General features: G+C 30.7%; 2 protein-coding genes across 6 annotated transcripts in view; both read left to right on the forward strand.

Moving 5' to 3' along the window:
* LOC143245133 (peripheral plasma membrane protein CASK-like) overlaps positions 1–7,417 on the forward strand; it is a 184,682-nt gene extending 177,265 nt beyond the window's left edge. For all 3 annotated transcript variants that reach the window (XM_076491078.1, XM_076491071.1, XM_076491088.1), the window contains one exon: positions 1,741–7,417. In XM_076491078.1, coding sequence (XP_076347193.1) covers positions 1,741–1,920 — 180 coding nt within the window. In that variant the 3' untranslated portion in view covers positions 1,921–7,417. The remainder of the gene's footprint in view (positions 1–1,740) is intronic.
* A 680-nt stretch (positions 7,418–8,097) lies between these two features.
* Positions 8,098–17,543, forward strand: part of Tmtc4 (Transmembrane O-mannosyltransferase targeting cadherins 4) — a 60,444-nt gene continuing 50,998 nt past the window's right edge. For 2 of the 3 annotated variants that reach the window (XM_076491104.1, XM_076491125.1), the window contains exons 1-4: positions 8,098–8,216; positions 9,841–10,273; positions 12,065–12,263; positions 17,153–17,237. In XM_076491104.1, the coding sequence (XP_076347219.1) occupies positions 9,918–10,273; positions 12,065–12,263; positions 17,153–17,237 (640 nt within the window). In that variant the 5' untranslated portion in view covers positions 8,098–8,216; positions 9,841–9,917. Of the gene's footprint in view, positions 8,217–8,577; positions 8,664–9,840; positions 10,274–12,064; positions 12,264–17,152; positions 17,238–17,543 lie in introns of those variants that run through there. The other variant, XM_076491115.1, reaches the window with a different exon arrangement.

A 17,543-nucleotide genomic window follows, 5' to 3' on the forward strand; every position in this document is an offset into this window, starting at 1 on the left:
GTGTTATTGCATGTATGGAGCTTTAAATATAAGCAGGAATGAAAGTGTAAAAACCATGGGAAATTAGATCACATAAACTATGCCACATAATGATTCTGCACAGTATTTTATGCTGAATGTAATAACTGTAACTTGATTAGAGGAAGTTACCTGCTGTGGTTAAAAATGAAAATCAATCTGTTTATGAATATAGCTAATTAAATGTACTGTATATGGACATAGGGGTATGCTCTATTTCATAAGTTGATGTTGCACCAGAAAATGAGCTGCACCTTTGTTGAGCAAGAAACTGAGTTGCTGTGGAAACTTGAGAGCTTTATGATGCCTTAAATTGAAATCTGAGGCTATCCTTGGCATAAAATATGTTCATGTGAAGCTAATATTCTTACCTCATCGTGCTTCTAAATTGTTTGAGTAAATAATAAAGGTTAAGATCAACAACATTAATAAAAAAATAAAGGTTTTTTTTTTAAATCTACATAACTATTACTTTGTTTAAAAATAAATTTATAATGTTAAATAAAATTTGTAAATATGAATTACAGCATTCCAGTAATGAAACAGTCTCAGGAGAGGCCAAAATATAGTGGTAATGCATAGCACAATCTCTTTAAAATTGCATGGTAGTGCATGTGCACCATGAATATTGATCATGACCAATAGTTTTAATTACACCCTGCCAGTTTATCTTTAATTCATGGATGCTGTTAATCTGAAAAGAATAGTGTATATGTGGGGCATGGTGACAAATGGTATTAAAAATTACTCAAAATATCATTTAAAAAAATTGCCTAAAACCTGTTAATAAAATATATTAGGAGGGCTTTAACTTTAAAAAGAAACAGTGATTAAAGTTTAGGAGCTTTTATCAAATACCATAACAACTGAGGAAGACTCTACTCATTGGAAATTTGTGAAAGACATAGCAGAAGACGGGTGGAAAATTACTTGACATGTTGACTCCTAAGCCTATTTTGCCAATACTTTCCAGGGTCCTACTTGTCATTTCACAATTATTGTTTTTAGGAAGAGTGTATAGGTAGCCATTGTGTCCCAGCCAATAAGTGACCCTATAAAAAAAAATAGAGCACAACTCACTGGTGGGTCGTGTTGGAGCCAATGCATTAAATACTAAATGTGATACATTTAATGATGCTGAGTACACAAAAGAAGGAAATTTGCTAACAACTCATGCACTAGAAAAACAAGATTCTGTAAATGCTTCTTAAAGATTTTTCTTGTCAGTGTTATGAAGCAGTAGTGGTTTATTATATTGTGAATTTGTTTTGAGAATTTAGGCTTACATAATATACCTTCTTTCCTGAATCAAATTGTTGAAATTTTAGTATGACAATTCTTTATTAAAGTATGATTTCTCCAAAACACTGGTGTTAAAATTGTGGCTTTACAATCATTACACAAAAAAGTAAAGAAAAAGGGGCATTGAGGTAAATATTTGTTCAAAAAGCTTTGTACCTCATGCTAAAAATGCTTAAGTTACTACTGTTCTATGGAAAAATGACTTTTATTAATACTAAATTTGAAGTATCACAATATATGTTTTTAAGAATATTTTAACTGATTTCTTAATTCGTTATGGTTTTTAACCAATGACTTTGATTTTTTTATGCATGTTGGATTGAATTAATATTATAATTTGAAGTTTTCATCATACCATATGTTTCTTTTTAGAGTTTATTTTTGTTGTGATAAATTTAGAATTGTTTTTTTCATGCCCAGACTGATGGAAGCTTGGAACGTCTTGCTAAAGAGAGTGAACTTCTTCGTCAGGCTTATGGTCATTTATTTGACATGACAATAGTGAATAACAACATTGATGAAACAATAGAGACATTGGAAAAAGCAATAGAGAATATAAATGCAACATCTCAATGGGTACCTGTCAGTTGGGTATATTGATTATATTATTACATTAGTGGATTCTGTATAATAGGTATACCAACTTTAAGACTCTTCACTTGATGCCTGTCCAAGAGTTTTACTAACTATGGAATACCTCTGGATATTTATCCATTAGATGTACAGATTATTGGTCATCACACTAGATGGTTGTCCAGTAGATGTACAGATTATTGGTCATCTCACGAGATGGTTGTCCAGTAGATCTACTGATTATTGAACATCTCATTAGATGCCTGTCTAGTATATGTAATGTACTAATGATTGGACACTGCACTGGATACCTATCCAATAAATGTACTGATTATGGGACATCTCACTAGCTGCCGTTCTGAAAGATGTACTAATTATGGGACACCTCACTAGATGCCATTTTAAAAGATGTACTGATCATGGGACATCTCACTAGATGTCTATCCAATAGATTTACTGACAATAAGACACCACACTGGATGACTGTTATCTCGATTTACCATGTGATAGCATAACATCTTGGTCTTTCAGCTGGATGTATAGTTATGTTACACAATATTGGATAGTTCAACTGTTTAACTCCACTGTATGTCAGTGTGTTTCTGTCAGGTAAATTTATCACACAACCTAATGATCTTGCTCATGTTTGAAAAACATTATGTTGCTCTGAGAACAGAAATATAAGACATTTCTTCTGTTGTTGCCAGAAGTTCCAAATATTTCTTATCATGGGAAAATCAGATGATTTTAGCTTTTTTTTTCAATATTATTATTCAATTTTTCTCTCATTCTGCAGTTGAAACTTTCCAAATTGAAAAATTTATACTTCTATATCTCACTAATCTAACTTATCTTTACTAGAATACATACATATGGTGCTTTTTTAAGCTAGAGTTGTATAGAAGCATTATCTGTTTTTACATATGATTTGACTTTATGGTTTGGGGTTAATAAAAAGGTTTTGCATGTTAACTAATGTTAGGTGTAAGAGAAAAATAGGTTTACAGAGTCTAGTTTCTAAAACAAATGTAAGGAGTTGTTACAGAAGACATTGCTAGAAAAGGAAAAAAAAACACCGTATTAATAATTCCTACCTTGAAGTGTGTAAAAACAGGTATATTAAATAAGAAATGCTCCAGCTTGAAAGAAAGAAGTGAAGATGAAAAGAGTGTGAAATAACTTTCTCCCACAAACAAATTGGTGAGATTATTTCAACTGGTTAGAAAAATACTTAGAGGAAATTTCTGGTGATTGTATATCAGTCATGTTGTAACTTATGTAATCCTAAGTTTCATTATTACTTTTCTGGTGATTGTATATCAGTCATGTTGTAACTTATGTAATCCTAAGTTTCATTATTACTTTTCTGGTGATTGTATATCAGTCATGTTGTAACTTATGTAATCCTAAGTTTCATTATTACATAGATACCAATATATTTATTTCTGTATTGTATTAAACACTTAAAACATTTGACGATCAGAGAAGACTTCAGTAATCATGTGTGGCTTCGCCTTCACAACTATTTTGAAAATCATCAGACATGCATCCAGAAATACTATGTTAATAGCATCTTACATGAAGTGATATAGCCAAAAAGCACAATGTGCTATTATGTATTGTAATTACAACATATTGAAACCATAGCTTTGAAGGATGAGCTGCATTATATAGAGAAGGTTTAATAAAACACCATAACTTTTTTTTTTTGTTAAGCAGCACATCAACAAATTTTATTTCACACAATAGTTGCTTTAATGTCACATAGAAAATTTCAAAATTTAAATATATGCATTTAAGTTGCATCTCAGGTTAGTATTCTAAGATTCTACACTTAAGGTGCTCTTTATTGATGAGATGGATGTATGTTTATAATAGAAACATTTTGTTTTTCAAAGTAAATCCAGTAGTGTTTAAATGGGTGGTCTAAAATTGCACATTTACGGTGCTATGTAGTGATAAGACGAATATACATTTGTGATAAAAATATTTGGTTTTTGGAATTAAATCTGGCAGTGCTCTGATGGTTGTCCTGAGATTGCATGCTTGAGGATTCCATAGTGATGAGATAGATATATGTTTGTGATGTGATAAAGGCATTTGGTTTCAGAAGTTAAATCTGGCAGTTTTCTGATGGGTGTTCTAAGATTGCACACTTGAGGTGTTTCACAGTGGTGGAGATGGATATATGTTTGTGAACATGACATTTGATTCCTGAAATTAAATTTAGCAATGTTTATATTGGACACTGTGGGTTAGTTCTGACAAAGGCTATTTTGGGCATTTAGTATTCATAAGTGATTAATGACCTGGTAACATAATCTTTGGATGGTTATAGCTTGATGTAAAATTGATCTGTTACTTATAGAGATAATGTCCAGCATTGAGTCAACATAATGTCCTGTAGAGTTAATCCAACTTGCTAAACATGTCATATCGTACTAGGCTTATCTATGTATTGTTAAGTATATGGCACTGCTTTTTATGAAGATTGCTATCCACTTATAAATATGTTAGAAATTTAAAATGCATTAGGCTTTGATAAACATGGTATAATAAACATTCCTTTAAAAAAAGACAATAAAAACAAAACACTTATAAACATTATATTTACACCAACATATTAATGCCAGACATGAACTGTCAGTAAGAAAATCAAGCAAAGAATAACGCTATCAAATTAGATAACTCTGTAGAGTGGGCATTAAAATCAGACCACATCAAGAAAGAAACAAAGTAATCAGACAATGGCTTGGAACGGGAATAGTACTGAAAGATACAGAAAAGCAAAGATTGAAATGGTTTTGTCATTTGGTGCAATGACTCCACAGAAGCTACTAATAAAACTTATAATTTGCAAATAACAGAAAACAGAGGAAGGCCAGGGAGAGATATTCAGTATACAGTAACAAGAGAGACAGCTGAAAACATGATTAATAACTGTTGAAATGTTACACCTTTCCCTGGAAAAACATTTACATCTATCATGGTGAAGATAGGCATAAAACAAGGATGTAAGAAAGAGGTGTTATTTGTTGATAAACATATCAATACAAGTTTTATTTTTGTTTTTCTTTTACTTTATTCTCACATATATACTTTCAATATATTTGGCTTTACCAGAAGACTAGGCATTTGTTAACTTTGTATATTACATCAACAACAGTAAATAGGGGTATTTTTCAGAGTGAATCAATATAATTTTCAGTTACAAAACACATTGGCAGAATTTGTAGCCAATACATTTAAAACATGTTATACAACTGTGAGATATTTTGGCTGCACACCTTAGGAATATAATACTTCAGTGGAATATCTAGATATTAGAGCTTGGAAATAAAAATACATTAATGTGACACGTAGTCATAAATAAAATTTTCTATAAATAGTATATTAGTGGATAATATATACTTTTCACCTAATATATCAATAGAGCATGTATTCATAATACTTCGGATAAACAATGTATGAGTGTAATATGTATTTATAATTTATACAACATTTCAAATACACTGTATGTCCATGAAGTTTGTACTATGATATTTCAGAAGCAGTACATAAATAAAATGTATGCATGGTAAGCCTTTCTTACTTTTCTTAATAACTTACTGCCAATAAAACATTGGATTCCATGATTTTTTTTTAATGAAAAATACTCTAGCAAAGGATTCAGAAGACAAGGAAAAGCTGTGGTTGTAATTAATTTAGGCTCATTCTGTGTCTTTTGCTTTGTTATGTAGAAGTACTTAGTTATTTTTATAAGACAGTAATACTTTATTGACATACTAAATTACTATATGTAAACAAAAAAGGTGGTTATATTGTTTAAGAAAAAGAAAATGTTACAGGTCCCATTGCTCTCCACACCCCATGCTATGACTCTGGTAAAAATTGTAGTCCTATACATTTACTGCTAACTACATATTTGTAATTTAACTGTTACATACTTGCTAAATTTAGAACATTAGTTTTGGGCCTTGGCTTTAAATGTTGTCTCAAAATCCATTTCGAATAAAACGTCTGTGACATTCACATTCTTATACAGGTGAGTAAGCAAAGGATGTGTCAACTGTTAGTCATAAAATCTGCAAGAAATAAACTAATGTTAGTTAGTACTGATTATATAGTGGAGTCAAATAATGTTAGGTCTTCTTTTAATCTTAAAAAATGCCTGAAATAAACATGTAAGTAAATAATGGCTACATAACTCAGCAAAATTGGGTCAGCTTTTAGTCTTAAATATAAAATTGTCAAACTAATGAATAGTAACATAACTCTTTAATTGAATCAGCAAATGTTTAGTGATTAATCTACAGGAAATTAGCCTGTCTTAGCAAGACTTAGGAAAATATGTTATTTAAAACTTAGAAGGTGTAAGTTTGTATTATGAAAAAGGTAATTGGAGTCTTAAAGTGTATAGGAAAATAGACCTGTGTTGGTAATTAATATATCTGCATGTAGTCTGATTCAAAGGTATGATAATAGCTATTATAAAATTTAATCAACTAATTTCTCCTTTTACTGCAGTAATTGTGTTATACATTTAAGGTTCCAACTTTGTACTCACTGATTTCAAACTCTTCAAAAACTATTTGTTGGTATTTTTTGTTAGCTAAAATAAATTATGTTGAAAGTGAAAAAGAAATTGGAGAAGTGCTTAGGAATTAATGATTTATATAACTTTTACATTCTTAATTACAGCACAATAGAAAAGAAAGTAAATTAACGAAAAGCCGTTAACCTACGTGTATATAACTGCATATTTTTTAGCACTTGAAATAATTTATTGTGATATTAATGTGGAACAAATAAAATGTAATAATAAACTTAGTGTCCAGTGTTAGTTCTTTACAAATAGTTTTAAGTAGGAAGACACACACATGTATATATAAACATTAAATAAAAGGTTCATTGACAGGTATAAATCATTCAACATGTGTAACAAAGATATCAAAGCACCAAAGAAAATATAAAATAAACTACTTGTGGAAAGAAAAATCATGGTTTGTGTTACAAACTTAATATAGATGATAATCTGTAGAATGTTTCAGTTTATATGCCATATTGCGTTTCCAACGTAGGAAAAAATAAGTTGTATGATGAAGCCCTACACCTGAAATAATAAAAGCCTTTCCTTGTTAAGTTTGAACTTCAATCTATAAGTAAAAGGTAATTTGAAATTTCTTAATGTTTTGTTGTTTGTTGGAGAATATATCAGTTATCCATAATTCTCCACTTTTCCAACTTTATGTGACCTGATATGCAATGGATAATGGGTTCTTACATAAGATAAACAGATGTTAAGTATCACTTATGATATAAGTAAGGGGGTCTAAAAAGATTTCCTTTGCGTAGATGAGGATTAATGCAGCCAAAATAAATAAATAATATTGCTTTGTTAATCCTTACTTAATAAAAGTTTATTTGTGAAAGACTTAAATAAAACTGTAAACAATTAAAATTCACCAACTTAATTTGGTTCACAACATAACGATCGTTCTTTCTTAAAAAAAAAAAAAAAAGGAAAAAATTAGTGATAAAAATAACGTCCAGATCTGACTGACTGTATTAAAAGACTTTATTATTGGATACAGTAGATATAATTTGGTTGGCATTTTGTAGCATATAATTATTTGTTTTCATTCATAAGCTTTTAAAATTAAAATTATTGCCCAACAATACAACTGTGTCAGGATGGGCTGGGCAAGTCCCACTGATTATTGTGCCGGATTGCAAACACGAAAATCTGTATTTCGCATCCCGTTGTCGCAAAATTGCGATCTGCCTTTGTGGCGGTGAATGCGTTAAAGCAATGACTGTCAAATGCTATAATTTTATTAGAATAGCCGAAGATTTGGCGTTGATGATGCTGGCTCGCTAACTTCTCTTTTAGTCTATCAGTTCAAAATATGGCCTTCTGTGTAGCTTTCTGTGAATATTCGAAACAAACAAGCTACAATAAGAAATTATTGCTTAGCACAGAGGGTTAAAATAACGACATACTATTTAGTTGATTAAAACAAAAGTTTCCAGTTTAGCCATGCGGTGCCCATACATTTTAAGACGCGGTTGATTGTGCGATTTGAGATTATATATCTTAATTATTTTTTTTAGACTTTCTTGGTATTTAGTTTGAGCATATTAAAAAGATGGTTTTAACAGGTTGAACTTAATACATTTTAACTATTTAATTGGTATTTTATATAGAGGGCGTTATACTTAGGTACGAAACTTTGATAAATAAATTGTAATAAATTTTAGCAATACTTTCTGGCAGCTGTGTTTCAAAAGGAAAGGATAAAGATTTTAAACTTCCCAACTGAGTAAGTAACTATAAACATAAAGTAAAATATTTTATAACTAAGGTCGTGATTACTTCAAAAATTGGGTAATTCTCTGATGTAATGATGTTAAGCCTTTTTCGTAATAATTTCTCATATTTTCTTTACATGATTGTTTATGCTTTGTCAAACAAACAAGAAAGGAATTTTACAAAGCTAAATATTGTATATGTGTGTTTGATTTTAACCCTATAAGTATACGCTCTCCTTTTCACTATTTAAAGAGAAGGATGTTAACTTTTTTAATGCTTGTCACTGCATTTGAGTGAGAAAGTGACGCTCCTCATTTATAACTTTTGGTTCTGCACGTTGTAATAGTTTGCAGCTGTAAAATAAGTATTTTGTTTAGTGCTGGTTCCTTTTGCTAACTCTCAGTGCACGTGAGAGAAGGATAGTGAATGTAAACAATCAGAGGGACGCATTATTTGAGTGAATATTTTCTTAATTTATAAGATACTTATTGTGTAACGATTTTTTTAATTCTTATGTCTTATAAGACTATATTAATGGGAATATTCATTCTAGTGTCCTTTATTTTTTTAAGGGATATGCTGTTGTACGTCAGTAACGAATATGATTTATACTATTGTATCTAATAAAATATCCGTGGGCAAATGTAGTTAATGTTTTAAAGCAACAAATTTATACATCGAATCAAGATCAATACTGCAGTGTGTGTTGCTTATTTTACATAATTTATATATAGATGACACAAAAACTTGCAGGTTGACACTAGTCTTCAATCATTAAGACATATGTGATTTAAGTTCTAACTAATGATCAAAAGTAAAAAAATAAACATTTGATAAGAGTATCTGTATTCATTACATAAGTGGTTCTTAAAGTCTAAAGACAAGTCAGTTAAAACCAAAGATAAGATAATTAAAATGAAAGTGCCCTAATTGATAAATTTAAAAGTTAGCATTATTATTTTAAAGAGTAAAAATAAAGGAATTAGAGACTACATGACAAATAGTTGTGAAAGTTGAAACAACAATCTTAAACATTTGGTAAATGTAATACTGTGAACAAACTGTGCCAAAGAAAGGATGAACCACTGTTTACATGCTAGTTCTTATTAGGATTGCTGCATATGGAGAATGTGTCATCCCTCTTATGGTAGAGAGCTATAGTATAATGATGTTTACATCATGTACTAGTGCAACACATGTTAACATGTGAAGGGGTTGGAACTTTGTTCAAGTCTTGTGGCATGTACAGGAAAAAAAGTAACATGCATGGTAATAATTGTATGTGCTGCAGAGAGATGAGTAGCATTTCAAAAATGACAAGTTAAAAAAAAAAAAAGACAACCTAAAACTACTTTTATTATGTACAACTTACAACTTTACCACTCCAGCAATCAGATAACTTTTATAAGGCAATTACTTAAATTCCTAGTAATTAGCATATATATTTCACTGAAAAATAAAGTTGGCAAACTAGATTTGCTTTGCAAAAATTAAATAATCTGTGGAAGTATAAATGCACTTATTTTATTATAAGCAGAAACAATTTTAAAGTGTATACTAATATTCTGTTAACAACACAGGGTGGATTTTCATGGTTGATTAGTGTTTTCATTTATCAATAAATTTTTATTCAGGTTTCAGGTCCTTATTAAGAAGAATGAAATAAGAAATGAAACATAACTTGCTAATGCTTCTGAAAACTTAAACTAAAATGGATTACAACAGGAACAATACCAAGTTGGTGTATTCCAGAAATGGGACAAAGCCATATTATCTTCTGAATGATAGTCCACATCATAGAAAAATACCATGGGATGTTTGGATTCCTGTTCCAGAACTTGTACTCCTGAAGTCTTACTGGGTGATTTTTCTAGTGGCAGTCACATCATTTTGTATAAGTGTTACTGGAGACTTTGTATTTGATGATTCAGAAGCTATTTTGAATAACAGTGACTTACTTCCAGAAACACCTGTACTAAATATCTTCAGGAATGACTTTTGGGGAATGAAATTAACCTTCAACACAAGTCATAAATCATATCGTCCATTGACAACCCTTACCTTCAGGTATTTGTATATGAAGCACACTTCTTTTTTTCCCCCCATCAACATGAGTGTTGTTTTTGAAATAAATAAACACTGTCTAATTTGACAAGTGTTTGATTTTAATCTCATATATATTTTAAATGAATTGAGAATTGTTAAAGAAAAGTTTATGCATAATGACCTCAAAAACATTTAGAGCAGATTGCCTCACCTTTCCCTGTGCTCAGATTAAATAGATGGACTTTGTAACCTTTTATTGTTATATTGAGCTATGTTGAATTTTGCTTTCAAAGTCATCATGGAATAAATAACTGGCTTTTTTTTTTTTTGAGATCCATTAGTTTAAAAGAGAGATTATTAATTATTCAAATTGAGTTAATAGTGCTAGTATATCTCGCATTACAAACCTCCTTGTAATTGTAGTAGAGTGAATGTTTAGTAAGCCTGCTATTCTTGTATATGATTGCATACTGTTTCAGTTTTCAATGATTTTAAGTCAAGCTGCTTTGTGCTTACTATGTTTGTTGTTTCTTTTCATTTATGAATAGTTTTATTTTGATAGTTTCTCATCCAGTTATTCATTATCTGTTTTATCTTGGGCTGTTTCAGCCTCTTCTGATGCTTGGACATTCTCTTCTGCAATTTGTTAATTGATGTGTTAATTTTCTGGATGTTTTCTGCATTGGCTCCCTATTTTTGCATGTTTTTTCTCTGTCTTCACACTGAACCAGATAGTGCCTTGTTTATGCAGCCAGGGGTCCTTTGACAGAAATGTTCTAAGTAGAGGTTTTTTTTGTCTCCCTTTGAATTGCATTGTTGTCATTTCTTCTTTTTTGTACTTTCCTTGGGCAAGCTAAAGTGTTTTTGCATTTTACATCATTTTAATTGTTGGATGGTTTTGCATTCTTGTTTGATTTTGTCTGTCTTTGTGAAATGACCCTTATGTACGTGTATACATATTTTTGAAACCTACTAGTTTAAAATATATTGTATTCTATATAATGTTACAAGTTTGTTATATGTAGCAACAAAAAACTGTTTAAAACAAATTGCTCTAGTTGTGTATTTGTTTGTAGGGTATCATAAGTAGCTAAAAAACTTAATATCTGTAATAACTTAATTGACGTAGATAGTATCTGTATGAATGACATGCATTTAACATGATTCTCGTTGAAGTTAGAAAAGGATTGGCATGACATATAAAAGTTTTTGTGTGTATATACACAAACAGTTTTTTTCAGTATAAAACCATAACAGATTATTGTTAAAATGTATGTTAAATGCAGTACTGTTTAAATATGTTTCAGAATGAGGAAATATTCACACTAATATCATAAATCTTGACAGTTACCTGTATTAATACTTATATTAGGTTTAGTTTTGAGGACAAGAGTTAAGACATAAGCTATATTAAATAAATTTTTATTCAAATGTGAATTATTTTTTTCAAAGAGTTTTTTTTTTTTTTTTAACAACTGTGAATCAAGGATAAATTGAACCAGGTTTGGTGAAGCACATGTTTGGCTTTTCTAGTTTTGGTTCAAATTAAATATGGTACAGCATATGGATATTGTTTTAAACCCTTTATCTGTAGTTTTAAGCCATTGGTTTTATACATGTGTATGTGTGTGTTTACATATACACACACACACACACACAAATTTTTAATTAAAGGATATTGATCCATAATATATAAACTGCTGTAACTGAGATGAGGAATTATTTAAATTTTTAAAAATGATTCTACTTGGTTAGAAAAGGCAATATTTTATTCTTGTAAATTTTATACTATTGTTTGTTTTTGCATATCAGGTGGAACTGTGCTTTCAGTGGAGGCTTACACCCATTTGGATTTCATCTCATAAATATCATTCTTCATGGTATTGTCTCCATGTTGTCTTTTCGACTCTTTGCTGTCTTCTTTCAGTCTTGTTTATCTGGAGACAGAGCTCCTCGTGCGTCCTTTGTCTGTGCCTTATTATATGCTGTTCATCCTATTCATACTGAGAGTGTGAGTTTCAAAATTTTCTTTATTATTATTATTACTCATAAAGTGCCAGATTTTAAATATTTCTGTTCATGTAAATGTGATATTGAAACTTTTATCATTTTCAAAGGTGTTGATTAATAATTGCAAAATATTTCTTACACTAGTCTGAACAAATTTACTTGAATTCTTTTAAAGTTTTATTCACATACTTTGTCATTTGTCTCTTATTTAAATATTCATAAATATATTCTGTTCCTTGTTTGTTTCTCTGAGGACAAATAACCTACCTGGCAGTTAACAAAATACCAGTTTGGACTTTATGCTTAACATAGTTTGTGCTTGGATTGATAAAAAAAATCCAATATTTAGCAAGAATAGAACTTGCATAGTAAAGAAAAATATGTGATCCTAGTCCTGTTTATACTGGTGAATTCTATTGGGCCTGTCAGATCATCTGACAGTAAACAAGTAAAATTTATCTGAAAAACATCTTAGTAGCAGCAGAAGCAAAATAAAATTGAAAAAAATCCTCTACATGATTCATTTGATAAGGGAATCTTTCTAATACCAAGTAATGAAGACCAGTATATGAATCAAACTTTTAGAGAAATGTTAAGGACATTTAGTTGAATAACCAAGTTTAGCCAGTTTTGAATCCAAAATTAAAAATTTATATGATAAATCTTTTAAAGCTTTATTTTTGACCGAACATATATTTGGAAAACTTGATATAGAAATAAGTTGAATTAACACTTCATCTTACGTTTATTGAAGATTCTTAAACAGTCAGGAAAAAGGAAACATTGTGTTGTAACTGCTTTAAAATTCCCAAGTTATGTTTAGGGTAATAGATTTGTTTATTTTAAATATAAATAGATCAGTGCTGGTGTAATAGAGTTTGATATATTTACTTAAGTATACATGACTGAGTTATGAGTGTGTATATAAATAAAATTAGTGATGAGAGGGAGTAAATCTAGGCATATCTTTATAAAGAAGGCTTATGAAACTAGAAAGTATGTTATACAAAATAGTTAGAATAATCACTATTTCAAGTTAATGTTGTTTCCATCTTATACTAATTAATTTCTGTGTTACTCAGGCAACTGATGATCATTTATGTGATCTAAAGTGCAAATTATTGGTTATTCAGCTTACACTTGTAAATTGAAATTGTTTAAAAGAAAATTTATCTGAACAGCTCATTGGTAACATGGTCACCAAAAACATGGCAGTCTGATACTAATTTTTGTATGCTTGAAATCATTGTGTTGAGAAACTCCTGAACACTATTTTTAAAGCATTTTTAGTGTTCTGATTCACTTGAAAGTCTAATGAGTTTGAAAGATAATCTCTGTGGCCAGTTCTTCCTTCTTCAAAAATCTGTCATCCAGTTCAGATGGGTGAAATCTGGCATTATCATATGTAAGCTTAAGTTAAGGCCACTTTTTCATTTGAGATGTGCTGTCACACATGTAATTCTAATTACTGTGCTGTTTATTGCATGTGTGAAAGACCATATTTGTTATGCATGCACACGTCACATTACAAGTTTAAATATTCTTGAGGAAAGTGTAAACATTATCTATGCAAATGTGTTGAGCAGCTTATTCAAGTATATTTGATTCATTGTGATCATTCATGAAACAGAGAAGGTGGTAGATAAAGATAATGAAATATTTCATGATTAAATTGGAGTTTATTGGAATAAAAAAAACATCAATGGAAGAATGTATGTGAACTTCACCTGATGTAAAGTCTGTCAGCTTAGATGATTCTGACGAAGTTCTTGGAGAAAGCAAAGAAAAAATCAAAACTAAAACAAACCTCTTGAATGTGGTAATGTTCTTTAAGTACTTGTAGAATTCACAAGTACATGTTCTTATGGAATGTGGTTCTAATGACATAAGGGTATTAACAGTGCTATTCAGCATGATATGGAGGTTGGTATATTTACTGGTATTCATTTCTCTTACTGCCACATTCGTGAATAAAAAATCAGGTTGGTTATGGTCCCATATTCTTCCCTGAAAAACCTGTATGTTTGCAACATATATGAAGTTGAAGTATGACTGCACATGTCTAGTATATTGAGCATGTTTTTGGCACATCTGCAGATTATTTTTTTATTTCTTTCTGCGAGTAGAATGTGCTTTGATCACCAGATAGACAGGTCAATCTTATAAACCAATTTCAAATAATCTATGGCTGCAAACATTTGATTTAGTCATAGAGAAAGTATACTGTGATTAAAGTTGACTAGTATTAACACTTAATGGTCATTTGCTTGTGTTTCAAAACATGCATACTTTCTCTCGTGCGTATAGCTATTACTTGACTGTCGAGGTTTCTTTCTTTTCCCATCTAAGCATTGGTTTGATTTTTTTCTCACATTCTCCAGTCTTTTATATCTCATGTAATTGCCTTTGGCAGTATTTCTCTGGTGACATTTACCTATGTCAGTGTGCCTTCTATCCTGATATTGTATATGAGCACCTCATTGAGATAATGTTATCATTTTTTCTTGACAAAGCATCACTAATGATTTTCCCAGTGTTATAATTGTTTGGAAGCATTCCCTATGTTATGTAATAGATTTTCCTAAAAAAAAAATTCCAGTTGGCAATGTGATTTATGGTATGGATTCCTGAATTATTATTTCTGTCATAGAAGCAAATCAGATCTTTCCTATCTTGCCTCTGATATCTAGCATTGTTGCAACAATCATCAGGAGAGGAGAGTCTTTTTCAGTGATGACTGGCAATGATCTTATTTGTAATAAGATGGAGATGCACATTCTGTTCCATGGTGTTTCTCCAGATGACTTTAAGGCTGTAACTAAAGGCATTTCTCAACATTCTGGAAATAATTTAATTTGGTTTTTTCTGCACCTTTCTTTTGGCTTCTCAGTCTCCTTGAGTTCCATTTCTTGTAATGGACACAGTAGAATGCCCAGTGTTGCTCTGCTCTAACAAAACAAACTTACCTGACTAAAAGTTTTTCTAATCAATTGTAAATGAAATAAAAAAACCAACAAAAATGAAGCCACTTTGGGATAAACTGCCTTTTTTTTCCTATTTATAATTGGTGCCTACTTGTAATACTGGTTCAGAATTGATGCTAAACTATATGGTTGGGTTGAGCATGGCCCTTCTTTTTGATCAATATTTGTTCATCACATTGTTCATGGAAGAGACTCTTCGTAATTCTGAATGAAGAGTGGCCACATCTTGGGTCCTTGGTTGAACACAGTTTGTTACATGTCCTCCCCATAATTCTCTGGACAAGTGGAATTTACCTTGCCCACAAGGTTGGTGAGTGAGGATGAGTGTTTATAATTCCAGACCAGATGAGCTGTTTTATCAGGTTAAGCAAAGCATCTACAATCCTGCCATTCTGGGCCTGGCATGATTCTGGTGAAATGCATCACTCTATGGTTACATGTTGGAATCAACTTTGTGTGTGTGTGTGTGTGTGTGTATTGCAGCACAAATGCCCTAGTCATCAATGTGGAGTATAGGGACCATGGCCCTATAATTCCAACAGCAAGTAGTGGAACCTCAGGCATTTGGTCAACAATAGTGACAAATCATGTAAAATTCTACTCAGAGTACATGAATTAAGTTCTGGGTAAAGAGCATACCTGTTCTGGATGTAGTGTGATTCCCCTATTAGGATATCAGTCTTCTATTGACATGTTCTATGCAGAAGCTTTCTGTATGGATAATGCCCTCACTGGCCACATCATCTTGTTAATGTGAGATTCTAGTTGTAAATGTGATAAGAAGTACATATGTTCTAGAAGGTAACATTTTTTAAAATCAAGAATATATTTTTAATAATACCTCCTCACACCTTTCCTCCCCACTAAGAGACTAGAATTGAGTCACTCTCATAAAAGTGATAAAACACTTATAGCCAATTAATAACAGCTTGCTTTATTGGCTGTGTTTCATTTGAATAAGATAGCCATGATTCATAAACAATTTGGAGCAGTTTAAGCTCTTTGTTTACTTCAAAGTGGTATTTTATTATACTGCTATATGTAATGTAGATTAAATGACCAGTCACTTGCATATAGTTTGCCTGATATTTACATAACAATGAACAGAGAGGGGGTAACTGAAATTATTTTGTAACAGTGACTTTGCCTTGCTATAGCTATGATAATACAAATGCTGAGTATCCAGTAACTGTTTCACGGTACTTATGGAAACTTAAATTACTTTCCCCAAATTATGGTTCAGTGTTGAATCTTTGCAAAAAACAAATCTTATTAAACTTTCCTTGTATTGTTGAGTTTTCCACTGAATATGAACACTAAGATAGCAAATGTTAACTACCATCTATTCTACACAAAATGCTGAGGTAAATATAACCAGAAGATACTTTGTTAGTTGTATTTTATTAGTATGTCTACTTTAAATAACAATATTTAATGTGAGAACATTACTACAATTAGTTGATACAGAAATAGATAGAAGTATAAAAATTATAAAATATTGTTAGATGTAGTGAAGAAAAATAAGTTAATGTTGTATAGTTGCCACAAAAGCAGTTAACGGTATTAATGTGTAATATCATATCTCTAATAAATATGCTAAATTGTTTAATTTTTCCCTGAAGGAAATTTCATCATTAAACAGTATTTTGTTATGTCACAACACAGCATGGTTTGTCAAAATCTGTTGAACATGAAAATCTGCTCATGACAAAAGGATGGGGTTATTATTAACGTATTTTTTGTCTTTGATTTTTATGTCTCATTGTATTTAGTCTGTGTATATACATATATGTATACACAGGTTCTTGATTAAGGTGCATCATTATGTTGTTAGAGTACTGAGCTATAAGTACTCCAACATGTATAATAGTAATACTAAATGTAATAATTATGTTATGTTGCACAGGTTGCAGGAGTTGTAGGAAGAGCTGATTTGCTTTCTGCTTTGTTTTTCATCCTGTCTTTTCTGGCTTACACAAAGTCGGTAGAGAGTGAGTAAATAATGTTTTGTAAATCATTGATACAATGTCAAAAAAAAGTTATAATATTACATGGATGGTTGTGGTTTTTCTTTCCCTTTCTTTCATTTTTAGTATTTGGGCTGAAGTTATTTTCTAAATTTATGAGTAACATTTTTAGATGACCACTGCATTAGTTGCTTTATAGTTTCTTCAAAACATTGTGAAGGAAATCATTAAATGTTAAAAAAAATAACTACAAATTATGAAAAATGTTTACTGTGCCAGTTAGTGCTTTAACTTTTTGGTTTACAAGTAAAAGTACAACTTTAATTACCA

Source organism: Tachypleus tridentatus, chromosome 1, assembly GCF_004210375.1.
Source record: "Tachypleus tridentatus isolate NWPU-2018 chromosome 1, ASM421037v1, whole genome shotgun sequence".
Classification (NCBI taxonomy): Eukaryota; Metazoa; Arthropoda; class Merostomata; order Xiphosura; family Limulidae; genus Tachypleus; species Tachypleus tridentatus.